Source organism: Centropristis striata, chromosome 6, assembly GCF_030273125.1.
Source record: "Centropristis striata isolate RG_2023a ecotype Rhode Island chromosome 6, C.striata_1.0, whole genome shotgun sequence".
Lineage (NCBI taxonomy): Eukaryota > Metazoa > Chordata > Actinopteri > Perciformes > Serranidae > Centropristis > Centropristis striata.
Window position 1 is genome coordinate 34,748,049 of NC_081522.1, and position 19,713 is coordinate 34,767,761.

A 19,713-nucleotide genomic window follows, 5' to 3' on the forward strand; every position below is an offset into this window, starting at 1 on the left:
AAATAAAATACAGTCAGACAGGTTTTTCTTTGTTTCCTTTTTGGTTCAAAATGTTGACCCAGTAAGTCAGAATAGAAAATCAATTATTATTAGGTCATATAGGCTAGGTGAGGTTGTGCTGGAAAAAAATAAACCAACATGGCATTTAAACATTTTTTAAGTGGTGTATACAGGCAGGATGAAAAGGATTCAAAAATGGACAAAATAGCCCAAAGACAGTGTGACGAAATGCAGAAACAACCTGCTGGTTGTGTGCTGAGAGTTTCTGTCGCTGAGTGGAGCTGCAGCTTCATCATCCCGCAACAAAACCCCGCAGCTCAACCTGACAGCGCGTCATGTGACCGTCCCTCACTGCGTCCAGCTGAGAGTTCAGACTGAGAGGAAGAGAAGAGGAAGAGTCACACACAAACACACACAGAGAAGAAGAAGAAACAGAAGAAGAGTTTATTTCTGCGCTATGGCTCTCCGGGACGAACTGCTGAAGTCCATCTGGCACGCGTTCACCGCGCTGGATGTGGACAAAAGCGGCAAAGTGTCCAAATCTCAACTCAAGGTAACTTTACTTTTCCTTTACGCATCTTTTTCTGCTGCTGTATCGAGCAGGAAACTCTCCCACTTGTGTCAGCGTTTTAGTAAATGTAAAAATATATCTTTTTTTTTTTTTTTTTTTTACATTTCAGAAGCATTTCTTTGCGGAAAAAACACAACTGCGCGTCTGTTCGCGCAGACACGCACCTGTCTGTCTTCACACTGATTGACTGCAGCAAACACTGCGACTTCAGCTCGTTTCGACAGGAAAAACTACACAAAAAGTAAAAATAAGCGGTGAAATATAAGTGTAAACCCATTAATGTTAATTTGACGAGCTGATGGAGTGATAAGAATGTTATTTTTGTCTGTTTCTGACATTAAAACTACAAAAGTCACAACACAAACAGCTCCGAGAGTCTTAAAGTGACGCTGACTGAGACAATAAAAGCCTAAAGGTCGGTTAAAGTTATAATTAACTCACTTTGTAAGATTTCTGATAACATGAGGGAGGAAGAAGTATTCAGATTACTTTACTGCATTGAAAATACTAACACTACACTGTGAGATTACTCCACTACAAGTAAAAGTCCTGCATTCAAAACTTAGTGAGGTAAATATACAAAAGTGTGAGAAAGTGTACTTAAATTATCAAAAATAAAAGTACTTGTTCCAAATATATTATCAGATTTTTTTATTATTGATGCAAATTAATAGCAGTGTTTTAATTTGGTAAAGATAGGGCTAATTTTAACTACTTAATATACTGTTATAAGGGTTTAATTCATAAAAATCACTTTAAATTAATCATGTTTTTATGTTAAATCTCGACCTGAAAAGTAACTAAAGCTGTCAGCTATTTAGCGGAGCAAAGTTACATAAAATGGAAATAACCTAACTGTGAAGGTCCTGCAATAAAAATGTTACAAACAAAAAAGTTTGTATAATCAGGAAGGTTAAATAAGTATCTATTGAAGCCACTCTGAGATACTTGAGAATAATACAAATGTATTTGAGGAACTGATTATTTTCTATGAAAAGGAGGATGAGAACAACCTTGAAGAGTTACATTTAATGCAGCAGAGGCTCAGATATGCAGACTTTTACTTGTAGTGGAGCAATTTTACAGTGTGGAATTAGTACTTTTACTGCAGTAAAATAATCTGAATACTTCATACGCCACCTCTGTCAATGTTAAAATTTTGGAGTTACAACATTATGATACAAAGTCAATTCTCATGTTCTGTGATGTCTCATCGGTTGTTGCAGCAATTTTGGGGTTGATAGTATTTCTTACACCATTTTTTTTACCACTTGAGTTTAAAAAAAGTGGTCAAAAATCCCTCAAAATTGCCACATTGAGACACCAAGACCACGAGGAACTTTTGACATTTTGGAGATTTCTTCAGCATTTTGTGAGATTGTATGACAAGTACTTGTGTTGTGTTGCCTGCTGAGAAACCCCCTTATTGTGAATCTAGTGTGTCAGCCATCCATCCTCTGAATGCTCTAGGTCTCTAGTTTGTGGTTGTAGAGTTTCATGAGGCTGTGATTATCCTAGAGGTCACAGCAGCTCATTTTATACACTGAGCTCAAGTTTCACTCACTAACATCATCACGCATGAAGAAAATTGGGCTCATTGAATCCACAAGAGTCTCAGCTTTCCAGTCAGACCAGATTTATGCAGCTTACAGACTGTTCAGGGACCCCAATATGCACATTAAGGCTGCACTTTTAATCAAATTTTAATCACGATTTTGGCCGCCACGATTAAATTAACCTGATTGTCGGCGATATTTCCATTTTAAAATGCGGCTCTCCTGCATATCTAATCAATCACTTTCTACACCAGTAGTCCACCAACCACCAGGGGGCGAACGCATCGTTAAGGTTTCATGTAGCTGCCTAAATAATTAACGAGCGATCGCTAAGCAGGATGTGACGTAGTACTTAATGCCACAACAGCACGCGCCATTTGTAAAAGCCGGAGAAACAGCGTAGCCAACTTAGCGACTTTGTTGCTATATTTAGCGACTTTTTAGATGTCCTTAGTGACAATTTTTCAAAAAAAGCAACTGGCAACAAATCCATCGACTTTTTCTGGTGTTATTGGAGACTTTTGGAGACACTTCTTAATCTTCTTAAGGAGTCCTCCTGCAGCAGTCTCTACCAGCTGCAGAGCCAGAGGGGATGTTAACCCCTTAGCGTCCAGTCTGCAAATTGCTAATAGGCTAACAGTTAGCTCTGTAGCAGTACAGTGTGTATGTGCTGCTGCTGCTGCTGCAGGAGGTGTTCACTTAGCGATTTCTGTTTGTCTACAACAATCACCGGACACTAAAAACTGTTCCTATTGTTTGTTTAAAAGTAGTGAAATAAAAATACAGATGTTTTCCCTAACATGATGAATAATCGTGATTACAATATTTATCAAAATACTTGTGATTATCATTTTGGCCATAATTGTGCAGCCCTAATGCACACATTCACATACAAGAGGACACAATAACACATTTACTGCAGGGAAAAACACTGTGTGCACAAAGCTGCATTGGAAAAGTGCATTAAGTGGGCATTTTCCTCCTAAAAACAGCCAAAATATATTGAATTAAGTATCAAATGAAACAGAGAAAAGCAGTCAGGGTTTCCACACAGATTTTTGTCTTGTTGTCTCAACTCACCGACTGTTTAAGAACCCCAGGATGCACAAAGATTCACATACAAATGCATGTACCCCCCTTCTAAACCTCCCCTACCTGGAGCTGGGCAGGGGGGCATTGATCACACCTGATACTCATTCGCCACGTCAGTGTGGCACTAACTCCTCAACCTGCTGCTATACAGTGAAACACAGTTAACTTTTAAACAAGGTTAATTATTCATGCCAATGAATAATTTATTACTGCTTTATGGATTAGTAGTCAAACAGGAAACAGTTAAAGTTACATGAACAACTCTGCAAAATATTTAAAGCACTAATAAAGGTTGTTTTTCTTCTATAGCGCACAACGAAACTGAATCAATATACAATCAGTGTCTAAACTAAACAAACATTTATTAGTTGTAGCAGGCTTTGTTAAAGCTTTTTGTGTTGTTTTACCAACTCTCTGTATGCAAATATGCTAATAACGATGCTTAATCATAGGTGGAGTAAAGAACTTTTTTTGTTGTTAGCATAAAGTGGGCATGTCTGTATAGAGGAGATTCGTGGGGACACTTAAAACACATTTTCATTCAGATATCTTGAGGTCAGAGTTCAAGGGATCCCTTTAAAAATGGGCATTTCAGTTTTTCCATCACTTAAATTTAGCCTGACTTTGGAGCTTAATTTAACCTCCTTGTAGCACCATAATGTAATAATTTCCTGATAATGTAATAATGCCTGAAAATGTAATATAATTTGCACTTAACTTGATCGAAAATGTAATAAAACCTTCTGAGCAGCACCAGGTAACTCTTCCCTAAACGTACCTCCTCACAGATTTCCAAGAAATCACTTCCTCATGAAAACAACAACAAAACAACAAAACAACTTCCTGAAAATGTCATAAATTCCCAATAATGTAATAAGGTGTTATATTATCGGTAAACATGTTATTACAATGTCAGTCAGGATATTTTATTACATTATTGGTGAGGTTATTATATTACAAGGTTGAATTACATTTTCGATTGAGTTAAGTTATTACATTTATCCCTACAAGATATCATGACATGTTTGGTACTAAAAGATTCCTTAGATTCACAAATTACCTTCAGTGTTGCAGTGTTTAAACTGATAATAATAACATAACATATCAGTCAGTGTAGAAGCTCTATATCGTCTCATTTTCTAATCTGATTTTAACAGGAAACTTGCTTTAATGACTAAATACCACAGGATATCTCAGCCTCTGCTTCTCCAACGACAAATAACCTTTTTTATTGTACAGGTGCATCTCAATACATTAGAATATGATGGAAAAGTCCATTTCCAGTAGTTCAAGTCAAACAGAACAACCAAGCATTGAGTCATACAGATGACATACTTTTCAGAGGGCAACATTTCCATATTAAACATACTTTTTAAAATTTGTCTTTTGCAATATTCAATTTTTTTGAGACACTGAATTTTAGGTCTTCATTAAATGTAAGTCATAATAATTATAGTTAGAATAAATTAAATAAATTAAGACATGAAATGTTTCATTCTGTGTGTAATGGATCTATATAATGTGTTATTTCCACTTTTTTAATTTAATTACTGACATAAATCAACTTTGATATTCTAATTTATTGAGATGCACCTGTATACCGTAAAAAATGTCTGTAGACAAAAAACTAGGCAGAAAAACTGTTAAACCATGACAGTAAAAGACCCTAAAATGATAAACAGGTTAATTCAATTTCAGTAACAATGAAACACCATAAATGTATATATCAGCCAAAACAGTATTTTTTACATTTTCTTTTTGAAAAATACATTACTCCACTGTAAAATACACTTGCACTGTGTTTGTAACAAAAATATACTGTAATATATATACAAGCCATCACTGTAATTTTTGCATTTATTTTTTGTAAAAATACTCACTGTTAAATGTACTAAACATCACATCTCTAACAGAAATATACTGTAATATTTAATTGAAAAATCTTTAATTTATGCTGCATTTATAAAGTATTTTCTTGTCAAATATATGGCAAAACAGTTGTTGGAAAAACTTTTAATTTTTACGGTAAAATATGGAATAAAATTGCAATCTTAAACATGAAATTAACAGTGCTAATATAATTTTACCATAATATTAGAAAAAGTTGCACCGTATTTATTACGGTAATGTTCTGGCAACCACAGCTGCTGTTTTTTTACCCTAAAAACAACAGGGTTTTTTTTACAGTGTAGTTTTCTACTAAGATGCAGGTGTTCATGTTCAGTATCTGTCCTTATCAAGGTTCAGTGACCTCCTCACACTGACTTTTCAGTGTTTCACCTGACTGAGCAGAGAGGTTTCAGGTGGTGGTTTCTGTCTGTAATATCACATTTAAAGTGAAACTCTTCAGGCAGTTTTCTTCATGCATTGATCACTTTTGGGCTGTTTCTCTTTCATAACATGTCTTCTTTCAGAATAGTGGGAAGAAAACATCCAAAACAAACATTTGTGTGTATATTTTCACTCTATTTCTCCTAAATTCACTTAAAGTTATTGTTGTATTGCAGCGTGTCGTACTGCAAGTTTAGTCTAAACTTTTGTTAGAAAGTCTCTGCTGTTTTACATGTTCTATATGAATTACATTCACGGTACATTTGTTTGGACAAATATAATGATAACAACAAAATAGCTCATAAGGGTTTAATTTAAGAGCTGATATCTAGACATTTCCATGGTTTTCTTGGTACTGATTTTGGTTATTATCAAGAAAACCATAAAAAATGTCTAGATATCAGCTCTTAAATTAAACTCTTATGAGCTATTTTGTTGTTATCATTATATTTGTTCAAATAAAAAAAAAAGCACCTTTAGTTAGTAATAAAATAAGAACTTTGAAATTTGCTTTATCCAGTATTATCCACGTTTATGCCCTGGAAATATATGCAAATTAGTGCATATTTAATAAGTAATTTAGTCAGAATCAGAAAACTTGTTATACAAAACAATATTGTCTTAATGTAAATGACAAACTGGGGAAGTTTCATGGTGATATGTGTAAGTTAAAGGTAGTGTCTCCATGATAAGTTGTGTAAAAGACGATCAGACTGTCGGAAATTTTTACTAGATTTCAGTCTGTAAAGTGCAACATGTCAGGAAATACTTTGTCAATCAAAGGTTCCAGTGACACATTTGTTCATAGTTTTCATGTATTTCCTAAACTGTGCAGACGGCGTTGTGCAAGACACACAGTGACAGCTTCCAGTCAGAGAAGAGGGAGTGTTGCCTCTTTCAACACATTAAATACGTCGTAATATGGTGCAAAAATAATAATAGGATGATGAAACTGCTGGACTAAGAGAAATAAATTGAGTTAAAAATATTCCAACTAAAAATGATTATTTCCTCTTACGATCCAGAGGCAGTTGACCTCAAAACCTTTTATTGTTTTGTTTTGTTTTGTTTTTTTCAAATGGCTGAACAATGCTGTCTGGCACCGAGCTGAAATATGTGGGTGTGTCAACAAGTTGTAAACTAGTTGAGAGTTATCAAGAGGAAGTTTTTACAAATATTATTTTATTATTTTAATATTTCAGGGGTCTCAAACTCATATTAATCGCACTTAACCGTGTTGTGTGTGGAAGGTCCCTTTTATAAAAATATTTTTTGTAAATTTGTGTTTTTTCAGTCATTTTGTGTCTTTTTTTTGTAATTTTGTGTCTTTTTTTGGTCATTTTGCTATTGCCTCCAGCGGCCCCCAGGTAATTTGAGTTTGAGACCCCTGCTTTAAGTCCTTGTGTGAAGAGTAAAACTTTACAGATGGAATCTTTTGTTTCTTTTCCTATATAATTTTAATACAGCAGAACTTTTGGATGATCAATTCATTATTGTAGTTATTAATAAAGCAAAACTGCTAAATGTTTTCTGGTTCCAGCTTCTCTAATGTGAGGATTTACTGATTTTCTGTTTTATGTCTTTATCAGTTGAATAGTTTTAGGGTTTTATATTGTTGTTCAGACCAGTTGAGATCTTTGAAGTTGTAAATTTAAGCTCTTGGAAATTATAACGCCATTTTTAAAATATTTTTTTCTGATGTTTTATTGAGATAACAATCTATTAACTGATTTAAGTGGTAAATTATTTGACAAAAAATATTATTAGCCAACCCTTTAATTGATGATAAACATATTTTAAAAATATATATTTTAAAAAATATATTTTTTGACACTTAATTTAATTTAAAAACTTCATTTTTACATTTTTGCTTAATAGAAAATTGATTTTTTTTTAAAAACCCAAGCATTTTATTGAGTTTAAAAGTTTATTGTGAGTAAAAGAGTGCAGTGTGCAGTAGCCTTCAGAGTCAAAACTTTTCATTTTTTAAATTATGTTTTAATAAAATAAAGTCAATTAAATAATTAAAACATACATGTAATACCCATCCCAGTCCTTATACTGTCCTGAACTCTGAGAGACTAACCAGGTGACTGAAGATCAAACAAATAATACATATTAATAATCCTTACACAGGATCAGTAGTTAAACTATTGCTGAGGAGAGAAGGAAGGGACTGAATAACCAAAGAAAAAAACAAGCAAACAAACCAATAAACGTCAACACTGATTATAAAATACACTGACAAGTTTACTTTACATCTACAGGTTCAGGGAATTTAAGACTTTGTTGTGTAAACTTACTATTATGAAGTTGTTCCAACTTAAAAATGGAAAGTAAAATCAACTTGTTACCTGAACCAAGTGAGTGTGAAGTATGTAAACAGAACTGTTTCCTCAGTAGAATCCAGGAAACTGATCGCCTGAAATGAATAAAGTGAGCACAACAACGAATGATTAGTTCACAGGATTATAGATGCTGTTCTGAGCATTTTAACAAAGACCAGAGTGGCCAGTGAAAACAAATCAGTTCTTTAGCCTTAATAAAAAGTGCAGTAACTTAAACAAGATAAAAACACTAAATCTGAGGGAAATGATCTTGCTGCGTGGACAGATAATTTCACTTGACAAGATTTCTTAAATTAAGATTATTAAATCTAGAAATAAACATGTTGAGCACTTAAAATAAGAAATTAACTCTTAAAACAAGATAAATTATCTAACACTTCTAAATCTAAGTTTGTTTTATCTTAAGAACCAAATAATTTGGAGTGTAAAACAGTATAAATAGGAATACAAAAGGTCTGAAGCAAATAAAAAATAACCATTTACTGTGATTTCTTTTGTTTTCAGTGTAAGAACAGCAGACCAACATTAATTGCAAGAATTAATTTTGTGCATTTTTACACTGCACTTTTAAGATTTCATGCTCAAATGCATGTAGTTGTACTGAGGGCCACTTCAAGTGAGGGTGCGGGCCGTATGCGCCCCCCGGGCCTCCAGTTGCCCATCCCTGACTTGCAGGTTCAGTGAAACATTGTTCTTCTCTTCCCAGGTGCTGTCCCACAACCTGTGCACAGTGATGAAGATCCCACACGACCCCGTGGCGCTGGAGGAGCACTTCAAAGACGACGACGAGGGGCCCGTCTCCACCCAGGGGTACATGCCCTACCTGAACAAGTTCATCCTGGATAAGGTTTGAGACTTTTACTGATTCATCTCCCAACTGTGGTTTAAATCTGTGGTTCTGATCAGGTCACATTACGGCCAAGTCATTATTGTAGTTATTAATCAAGCAAAACTGCCAAAAGTTTTCTGGTTCCAGCTTCTCTAATGTGAGGATTTAATGATTTTCAGTTTTATGTCTTTATCAGTTTGGAAATTATAATGGAATTTTTTAAATATTCTTTCTAATGTTTTATAGACCCCAATTGTGGTTTAAATCTGTGGTTCTGATCAGGTTACATTACGGCCAAGGCAAGGTTCCACAGTGGGATTGATGAAGTATAAATCGTCACACTTAAAATAATCGTCTTAGTCGTTTTTTGTCAAATTTTTTTGTTTTTTTTCCTTAATCATCTCCTCATGATGCCGGCCACCTATGGTAAAATCTCCTACATCCTCAGTTGATCACATCATGTGATTTTACCCCTTTAAGATAATGGCCTATGTCAAGTGTGTGACTTAAGCGGATAAGTCAAAATAAAGTATGACTATGCAATTTTTTGAACATGCCTTTGTGACTCAAACAAGATATTGTAACACTTTATTTTGAAGGTGTCTACATAAGAGTGACATGAGCGTGTCATAAACATGACATGGGATGTGTCATGAACATTAATGACACTTTGAAGTAACATTAATGCTCATGATACTTGTCATGTCATGTTTCTGACAGGCTAATCCTGCCGTTTGACTTAACGTTTGGCACAAAATACACAAAAAGGTCTGGGCTTTTCTGGGAGTTTCTGTCTTGAAAAACAGGAAAATGTCCCCAAACTGCCTTGTCTCTTTAACCAGATGACACACATCTGAGATCTTCTTACCTAATGTGATATTTTTTCACTTCCATTCACCGAGCGTCCCCTGAAACCGTCGGAGCCTCTCACTCTGTAACCCTCTGTGATAGAGGAAACGATAATGGTCAATGGTTTTCACATGTGAGGCTTCTTTGAGGCAAAGTGAGTCAGAGCTCTGTGACTCAGTATCTCCTTATAAGGGCAATGAGGCATCATCATCAGGAGAACAAGAACAAAAAGGGTTTGGAAAAAATTTACATGAATGCACCCTTGGGAAAATTTTAATACATGACTTCCCAAGTTGACGCAATGTTACGTACAAAACTGGTGCAAGAGTTTTATAAAATGGTTTTAGGTTATAACTGTTCTAGCTGTCCACCTAGAGTGATCTAGAGTAGTAAGAAAAGTTATTTATTAGCAGAAAAAAAGTCAGATAAAGCAAAATTTTAGCAGATCTTCCTGGTAGTTGTTTTCACATTAACGACTTAAAGCTCACAAACAGTCCAAAGTTGGAAGAACAACTTCCCAGCTCAGGGAAAGGGACACATGAATGCAACATTATTTTATTGGCCCAAAACCACAAATTCATGACCACATACAGAATATCTAAATACCCCCAATGGCTGCAGTTACGTGTTATTATTTTTCCTTTATCTTTAAATGTTATTTGCCGTCTCATGACACAGCAGATTCTCTTCACAGACGCTGGTAACAAACTGGTTAATCAGCCTATAGAAGGTTTATTGTGCTGGTGACAAACTCTTTTGTGTCCCTCAGTCTTTGTGCTCCGCTGACCTTTAACACAATCAACACACAACCAGTTATTGAACGCTGAGTCGGCTGATTCAGCTGTCCGTGATGATGTCATAACCAGAGTCACGGCCTGAATGGAGCGCCGCCGGGATTCACGACTTTCCCTTTGTGATGTCATGAGACAGAAACGAGCTCGCCGACTGTTTGGAATTCTTGTGAAATGATGTCATGACGATTTACAACCGGCAGTTGCTATGGCAACCGGTTTGGAATTCTGTTGTGTCATACGTAAAATCTTCAGAATGTTCTGGAATCGTCAGAATGTTCTGGAATCTTCAGAATGTTCTAGAACCTCCTGAAGGTTCTGGAACCTTTGATCTCTGGTTAAGACTTCTTTGCTGTCTTAATCTTTAGTCTTTCATCTGTTTTCCAGATGATGGAAGTAGCAAAGGAATGAGCTATCTCACTTTTTATCTCTGTTGAGAGTTGCACATGACTGGGCACATAATCTTTTTGTCTTACATGACTTCAGACTACACAGTTTTTCCCACTTTCTGAAACGACTGTATTTTCAAACTATTTCGGTCCGATGCTTGACCATGGTAGTCTGCATGTCGAAGGATTGGGAAAGATACTGAACACCAAACTGCTCCTTATTCCTGATGGTGGCAGGTGGCATCATCACCACCAGTATGTGTGTGTGTGTGTGTGTGTGTGTGTGTGCTGTCTGTAGTGTAAAAGTGATTTGAGTGGTCGCTAAGACTAAAAAAGCAGTCTATTTACCATTTACCACACAAATTTAGGGTAGCAAAAAAAAGGTTCGTTTAAAGACAGTTTGTTAACTCAAGTGCAAGCAAGGATTTTAATCGGAGGAAGAAACCTCAACTGGGTATTAACTTTAGTCTTTGTTGCTACTTTATATCCACTAATAAATACAACAATTCATCACATTAAACCCTGCTGTTGTTTTAAAGAATTGTTATGGTCAGTCCATGTTTTGCTCAATAGAACTGGCCTATTTCATGATTCTTGTGGTCAGAACAGTCTGAACGTCTGGATGTTGATACTGATTTAGATCAGTGACTCCAAGAACAGACTTCTTCCTCTTTTTAGTCTCGCTCCGTTGTTGTTGAAAAAGTTTGAGTAGTTTGAAACTATCGAATCATTCTTGCATCGTGTTGTTACAAAATCTAAATGTTTGCATCACGCCAACTGCATGAAACATGAACAACGAGTTTAAAGATGCAAAATGAATGAGTTCGATGGAGCGTGTGCCAGTGGAATTCAATTGTGAAAAAACAATCATAATTTTTTTAATGAGAAAATGATTAAAATTTTAATTTCTATCTTTAAATGATGGATTTACAGGTACATTTGAAAACAGAAGAGCATTATTAAAGGTTTCCATTTCTTTGTCTGCAGAGTGCCATCTCTATGTAGAAGCTGAATGTTTGATCTGTAAATGATTAGCTGCAGCTTGTAAAGTCAGTCAGAGGATTTATGTGTTTGTTTTGGTGATGAGAAACCTCTTTATGAGCTGTGTTGTTGTTTGTGGTGCAGCTTTTATTTAAAGTCTAGACATCACTAAAGAGCTGAACTCTCTTCTGAGGAATTGTCACATCTTGGTTCAGTCCTGTCTCAGTGTTGTGATAAATCTGTCACACAGTGAGACTTTCCCTCAGAGAGATCTTAACAGTGTATTGTGTGAATTTCCCCTGTTGGATTTCATCTGCGTCAAACATGCAAACAGCTGCTGTCCAGTTCTCACGGTCCGTTGTGAAACTTTTTAACCAAAAGTAATTTGTTGGACTTTTTTTATTCTAGACTTCAAGACTCAGCATCTTCTGAGTTTCATGTACATCCTTAAAGTGACCTCATCAGTTCCTTGTTCCTGCAGGTGGACTCAAAGAAAGTTGTACGACGCGTTTAACTGCCGACAGTGTTGCATCATTTCAGCCACAAACAATTTAACCCTTTAACATCCAGAGTCCTCATGTTCCCTTTACTTCCACTTCCCTTTGAATGCTGTTAAATATAACATGAAAAACATGAATAATTAGTAACAAATAAGTGGAATCCAACACAACAGTTCAGCATATTATCATTTTCAGTTTTTGTTGAGTCCATTGCAGATTTGTTTTAAACTTTATTGTATATATATTCCTTTAGGCTCTTTTATAGTTACTATATATATATATATATATATATATATATAAATGAAATATTCTAGTTGTTTTTTTCCCTCCAAATTTATCCCTTTCCCCCAAATTTATCCCTGTAAAATTGGTACATTTTGAAACTTTGGGAAGTAAAAGTACTAACACCACACTTTAAAATTACTCCACTACAGTAAAAATCCTGCATTCAAAACTTACTGAAGTAAAAGTACAAAACTATCAGCATCAAAAGCACTTAAAGTATCAAAAGTAAAAGTACTTGTTAAATTCCAACTATATTAGCGGGTTATTATTATTATTATTATTATTATTATTATTATTATTATGATTGATGCATTTATGTAAGCAGCATTTTAATATTGTCCAGGTAGGGCTAGATCTAACTACTTAATATACTGTTATGTGCTTTAATTTATAAAAATGTGTTATTATTTTAAATGAATCATGTTTTTCATATTAAATCTCAACCTGAAAAGTAACTTAAGCTGTCAGCTAAATGTAGTGGAGTACAAAGTACAATATTTGCCTCTAAAATGTAGTGAAGTAGAAGTATAAAGCATATATATAAATAGAAATACTCAAGTAAAGTACAGGTTAAATGTACTTAGTTACATTTCACCACTGCCTACTACATACTAAGTTGGAAATCACGGCACAGAATCTCCTGCTGTGGACTCCTCGTTAGTTCTGATCTGTAAAGTCACACAATAACAAAAAAAACACTTCTGTGTTCTGAGAGGTAAAATTAGTGTTTTTGTCAATGGAGTCTGGTGGCTGGTGAAGGATGGATGACAGCTTCAGTTCCTCGTTGTAAAGGGATGTTTGATGGCAAGATAAAAGGGTGAAAATAATCTAAATATAGCATACACATATAAACATTGATTTTTTTTGTTGGTGTTCCTGTTTTAGGTGGCTTAAATAAATCTTTTTACATATTGTTCCCTCTAAGGTCACCAGACTCCTTTGACAAAAACAGTTAAAAATGGACAGGGACGATTCTCTTAGAGAAAAAAGCAAATTCTAGGTTTAGGTTCAGGAAGAAAAACATGATGTCATGAGCAGGAGTCAGTAACCCTTCTGGCAAACACTTACAGACGTACTTTTCCATACACACTCATACACAGCGATCCCACCCTCCCATTGAAGTGGAGATGAACGTGCACCGAGATCGAGGAAGGCGTCGTTCAGCTCTCACTACTGAGGAAACTCCACCCGGTCACACAAGGAAACTGTACATGCATGTGTGTCCCAATATCAGGACAACAGGAGTCCTTTTTTACACACAGATGGAGTTTTTAGTGTAGAAAGTCTTAAATTATTCCTCCACTGGAAGTACACTGCATGCACAATTATTAGGCAAGTCGTAATAAAAGCTCAAACCTGAATATTTAAGAAAGTAAAAGTAAGATTTAGTTAGTTAGTTAATTTGCATCTTTTTCTCTCTACAGGTTTCTTTTTCGACCCTGTTGACTTTTTGCAACAAAATGTTTGATAGTTCTGTGATCACGCCCCAATAGCTTTGCAATTTCAAGTGCGCTGCATCACTCTGAAAATATATATTACAATTATTGACTTTTCAGAGTCAGTCAAATCTCTTTTTCGGCCCATTTTAAGCTGCCTAATAATTATGCACAACTTGATATAGGGTGTTGATCTCCTTATGCCACACACCCCTCATTACACAAATACACATCACCTGATATGCTCAAATCCAATAAGCACTCAAGTATATATAGGTTGCATAAATATATGCACACAAATGTCAAAATACTCACTTGCCTAATAATTGTGCACACAGTGTATTATTAAATGATGTGTGTGTTCTGCTCGTCTTGCAGCAGAATTTTAAAATCACCTCTCTTCAGCTTGTATTCACTTGAGTTCAAGTTTTAATTGATGATTGATGAACAGTGATTCAATGTCAACATCCCAGCCATGAAATATACAGCTTAACCCTCCGAACCCCCTTTTCTGTGAAAGATCGCCAAAAATACATCTTTACGAAAAGTTACAAGAGTTCCGTTCGAAAAAGTAACCAAAACGAAGCTTAAAATGTTGATTTTTCTGTCAGAATCTCTTTATTCTACATGTCTTATTTTAAATAAAGTGTTTGCAATAACCAGATCCTGTTAAAAACATTAAATTCTGCTCCTCAGAGACACTGTGAAGGCACGATTGATTCTGCTGAGACGAACAGTCATGTGACAAATATTCACTGAAAATCTGTTTACACAGAGCTAAGAGGAGAGGACAGGAGAGGCTGTTTAAACAGAGCTGAGAGGAGAGGATAGGCTGTTTACACAGAGCTGAGAGGAGAGGACAGGAGAGGCTGTCAGAGATGTTTTACCTCTCTGAGGACAGAGGTGATGACAGATGTGTCAGGAGACTGTGATTGTGCAGCTCAGCACACTGAAGACTATTATTTTGGCAGCAGAGACGTTGGATTCTCTGGACTCAGCACTTTGTGGTTTTCTGGAGCGTAACATTTGACTGAAACAAGTGATTCTCTGTGACCCTGAAACACCAACAAACACCAGCTGCAGACCTGCTGCACCTAAACACCACACTGCTGCTCCTGTTGTGTCTCTTTAGAGGGAGAGTTTGGACTTTGCGGTAGTCAGAGGTTCTTATCTACAGTCAGTGTGCAGGCAGGACACAGCAGCTAGACAATGTACGTTATATTTAGAATATGTTCAGCGTTTTCCCCTGCTGTTAGACAGGCCTGTGTAAGTTCACATGGGGGGACTGAAGCTGTTCTTTATGCTTTAAGGACCACCAGACTCCATTTACAGAAACAGTAATTTTACCCCTCAGAACAGTGGAGTTGCTGCCTCAATCAGCGAGTCTGTTGCATGTTTTTTTTAGTTTTAGAATCCAAGTTGAGTCAAATAGTAACAAACTTATATGCCAGATAAATGTTAATGTTTACGTTTCTGCAAACCAAACCACAGAGACCTTCTCTATTTTTTTAAAAACTAGAAATATTTTGCAACCCCGTTCATATTGTGAGACGAGACAGCCACAACATGTTGTAAACTCCTGATGCTCGACGTTTTAGACACTGAAACTATTTTTAATATTAAGATAACAAGGAGAGGTTGGGCTTTAAATGAAAAACAAAGTGGACAACAACAACCACTATTATTATTACTACTACTTTGTCTACTACTACTACTATTTTTACTACTACTTCTACTATTAACACTTATTCTATTACTACTGCTACTAATTATACTATCCACTACTATTATTGAGTGTGCTTGAAAGAGCACACTATATACTATTCACCGAGCTTCTTCCTATTTATTCTTCCGTTTCTTTCATGTTTTTTTTTGGTTGACTACTCCTCCCGGAGTTTTAGTCGCACATACATTAAAAAGGTCGGCCGGCTCGGCCATGGGTTTCGCAAACGATTTTCATTTTATTCTGAAAAAAAAAAAACGCCAAAAAATTCCCCCAATGTTACCTTATGGAGAGGCTCGATTGGATTACATCACAACTAGAGTGGAGAAGGAGAGAAAAATGTGTCATCAAAAATAATTGGAAACTGCAATCGAGGCTGCAGATGCCACTCTACAGAAATAATTTATACATAGAAACGTAGGAAAATTTATCTTCTCACTCATATTCGTCTGCTAAAGCTGTCAGAGTTATAGTTTGGGCATAGGACGCACAGATGCGCCACCAACACGCACCCACAGCCTCATAAACCGCCATGTTAAAAAGGCGGGAACATTTCTGGAGGAAAGCAGAGGTACCAGTTTCTTCTGATCGCTCTAAAAAAAATCCAATTTCTTCATTTTTCTTCACAAAATACATATGTAGACGTTCAGGAAGAACTCAGGATGCTCAAAATGAAGTGGGTTCACTGATAAGAACTACGGTTTGGCCAAAAATGCTTTCTGTTCAAGGGGCACTTTCTGTTGTTTTTGTCTCTCTCAGTGGAGTCAAATGTCACAGGGGGAGCTGTGGTTGATTGCTCTGCTCTGATTGGTGGCTGCCACTTGGCCCTGGTTGCTTGGCTACCAAAGCCAAAATCCACACAGAAGACCCACAGGCTGGAGTCGAACCTGCGACCCTCTTGATGTGAGGAAAGAGTGCTACAATTATTATTCCTACAACAGATTCTGGACAAAACTTCCTACAGTGGGACATAAACACAGTTCTCCTAGTTTAACGTCCTGGTTGGTTGTTCCCATGTTCCGCCTGATGGTGTTGCATAAACAAAACAAAATTGTTGCAGATCATCATATCTGTGGTTTGCAGCGTAAGATGACATTTTTAGCTGGAGGCTGGGCTACAATAACAAATTAACCAACCGATAGAGGCAGCGGTAGAACAACAGCTCAGTGTTCTGTGACAGAAAGTATTCAGCTTTGTGACGATTAATTCATCAGATCATCCTGCGAGTTTTCAAATGTTTAAACGAAATAATAAAGATACATTTCGAGTATAGTTTATCTGGAAATGGCTAAATTTGGAGACATGGTTTCAAGTCAAGATATCGAGTAAACGCCCGACCAACACCTGCAGGCTGTTCTGGTTAATTTGTGCTTTGGAGCGTTACAAATCTTTTACTCGTTTCCCTTTTTTGCAAAGACTTTCACTTCATTTCACGTCTGAACTCTCACTGTCACGTCACTGCTGGTGAATCCGTCATTTTCAACAAACCCTTTGATTAAAAAGCTGACGATCCTGTTCAACTGGTGACAAGCCTGTTTTTTAAAAACTGTCGAGCCAGAAACATCTTTGTCTGTTTGTATTTTTGCTGTGTGTGAGTTGTAAATGCTTGTGCAGGTTTTGGGGATGCAGGAGATAAGATCCTGAATCCTAATGAACATGTGGTGGTGGAGCAGGAGGGGAGGCCGCGCTGACAAGGCTCTCGTTGTTCCAGTCTGAAGAGAGAGAGAGAGAGAGATGGAGGGAGAGAGGGAGGCATAGAAAAAGACTGAGAGAGCCAGCGAGCCACGAGGACAAAGAAAAACAAGACGAGCATGACACAACAACGTCAGGCAGAGAACAAACTTCACTGCTGTCAGAGTTTCTCTCTGCAGCCGGTCGGAGCTGACTCATTTAAACCATCATCCTCAGACAAACTGCCGAGTCACAACAGGACCACAATTTAGTTTTATCTCATTCTGTATCTAATGTTTTTGCAGCAGCATGCCAACGTTTTTTAAAGTGACTCCACCCAAAATCTATCTTTAGACTGCAGCTGTGTTCAGCTTGAATTCACTTCAGTTCAAGTTTTTATGTTTACATCCCAGCCATGAAATACATAGCTTAACCCTCAAAAATCAGCTTTTCTTTGAACAATCACCAAGGAGGACAGAAGAGGCTGTTTACACAGAGCAGAGAGGAGAGGACAGGACAGGCTGTTTACACAGAGCAGAGAGGAGAGGACAGGAGAGGAGAGGCTGTTTACACAGAGCAGAGAGGAGAGGACAGGACAGGAGAGGCTGTTTACACAGAGCAGAGAGGAGAGGACAGGACAGGCTGTTTACACAGAGCAGAGAGGAGAGGACAGGACAGGCGAGGCTGTTTACACAGAGCAGAGAGGAGAGGACAGTAGAGGCTGTTTACACAGAGCAGAGAGGAGAGGACAGGAGAGGCTGGAAACATGACAATACTTCAATATGTACAATATGTGGAGACAATTTATTTTTCCAATATTCATGACACTGAAAAGTGCTTATGTATAAATTCTATTTTATTCAAAAATTTTAAAAATGATTAGAGAATTTGAACTTCTGTTATTCTGCACAGAAATGTTTGAGTTGTTCCCACTTCTACCCATGATTGTGCTGATTCCATAGAGCTGCATGACTTATAGATTTGATATATATTTTATATACTGCAGTGAAATACATGGAGGCAATGTTTCAAATCTGAAAAGAGCAAAAAAAAGCACCTGAAACAGCTTGTTGGGATTCAGAGGGTCAACTTCTTAATTTGAAAAGTGCTGTAAAAATGTAAATTGTTAAATAGTTTTGAAGTATTTTTAATAACTGAAGGACTAAACTATGACCTTTAGCCAACACTGTCCGAGTTGTTTCAGTGACTTCTGGGTGGAGGATCACTTTCAGGTTTCCCCACAGGCGCTGCCTCTTAAATGAACACAATAGAGTTACATCAGATCCTGTGTGGCTTTTAGAAAAGTTCACTCCAACTGCAGTTTATTTTAACTCTCTCTTCCCTCTCAGAGCAACTGTTGTACTATTAACTGCTCATTTGTTTATGTTGAAGCAGATTAATGTTATCACTGCTCACATACTTCACTTATCTGCATCTGTTTCAACTGTTATAATATGAAATATTAATATTAGGGTTTCTAAAGCTTAACATTTTCTAAAGCTTAAACATTTAAGCACTTTCAAGGTACTTTAACTAAAAATGTTCCAGACTCTTGAAGCTTTTATCACCGCAGAAAAGTGGTATAGTTCAAATAGTGTGACGAGAAATAGTTTCACTTCAAATATTGAAAGATTGTTTTGCATGAATGACTGTGAAGATTAGCCCCCAAAGTATGCTGATGTTTAAGGATAATAATCAAATAAAAAAAAAAGCATATTCCTAATAATGAAAGCATAACTGTTTAAATTGAACATTTTCCAAAGACTGTACAAACCTGTTTTGTGTTGCTATTATTATTATTATTATTATTATTATTATTATTATTATTATAATGTGTCATGCACATGTGTCGATTATGAAACCAGGTTCAGCACGGCTGTTGATCAGACCACAGGCTGTAACGGCTTCAGGGTTTATTTCTAATTCTCTGTTTTTAAAAAGTCATAATTAGACAGTAACGTGACGCTCTGTGAGTTTCAGGGTTTCGGTGTTGGGAGTTGTTTTGTTTTTCCTGCTGGTGGCTGTTGGAGCGCCAGCAGGACGAGCCGTGCCAGGACTCTCCATGGAGACGCTCCTGTTCACCGGCTCGAGGAGAACATTTCCTCTCCAAAGCCTCGATTCAACCTTTTCTCAAGAGCTTTTTCTCCCGTCTTGCTCTGGAATTTCAACACTAGAGAGACCACTTTTGACCACTCTCTCTGGCTGAAAATATATATATAATCAATGTAAATAAATATATCAATCAAAGTGTGGATCTGGGGCTTGTTCCATAAAGTGAGTTAATAAACAAATAAACCAGACTTTAGGTTATTTTAACTAATTTTCAGTGGATTTTAAAGCTCAGTTACAAGGGAAAACTAT

The 19,713-nt window shown here is 36.5% G+C and overlaps 1 protein-coding gene across 1 annotated transcript in view; it reads left to right on the plus strand.

Annotated features, from left to right (window-relative positions):
- Positions 1-367: 367 nt before the first annotated feature.
- The window catches only part of swap70b (switching B cell complex subunit SWAP70b), a 46,563-nt gene continuing 27,217 nt past the window's right edge, over positions 368-19,713 (plus strand). Inside the window, exons 1-2 of the mRNA XM_059335929.1 lie at positions 368-553; positions 8,605-8,745. Of these exons, the coding sequence (XP_059191912.1) occupies positions 458-553; positions 8,605-8,745 (237 nt within the window). The 5' untranslated portion in view covers positions 368-457. The remainder of the gene's footprint in view (positions 554-8,604; positions 8,746-19,713) is intronic.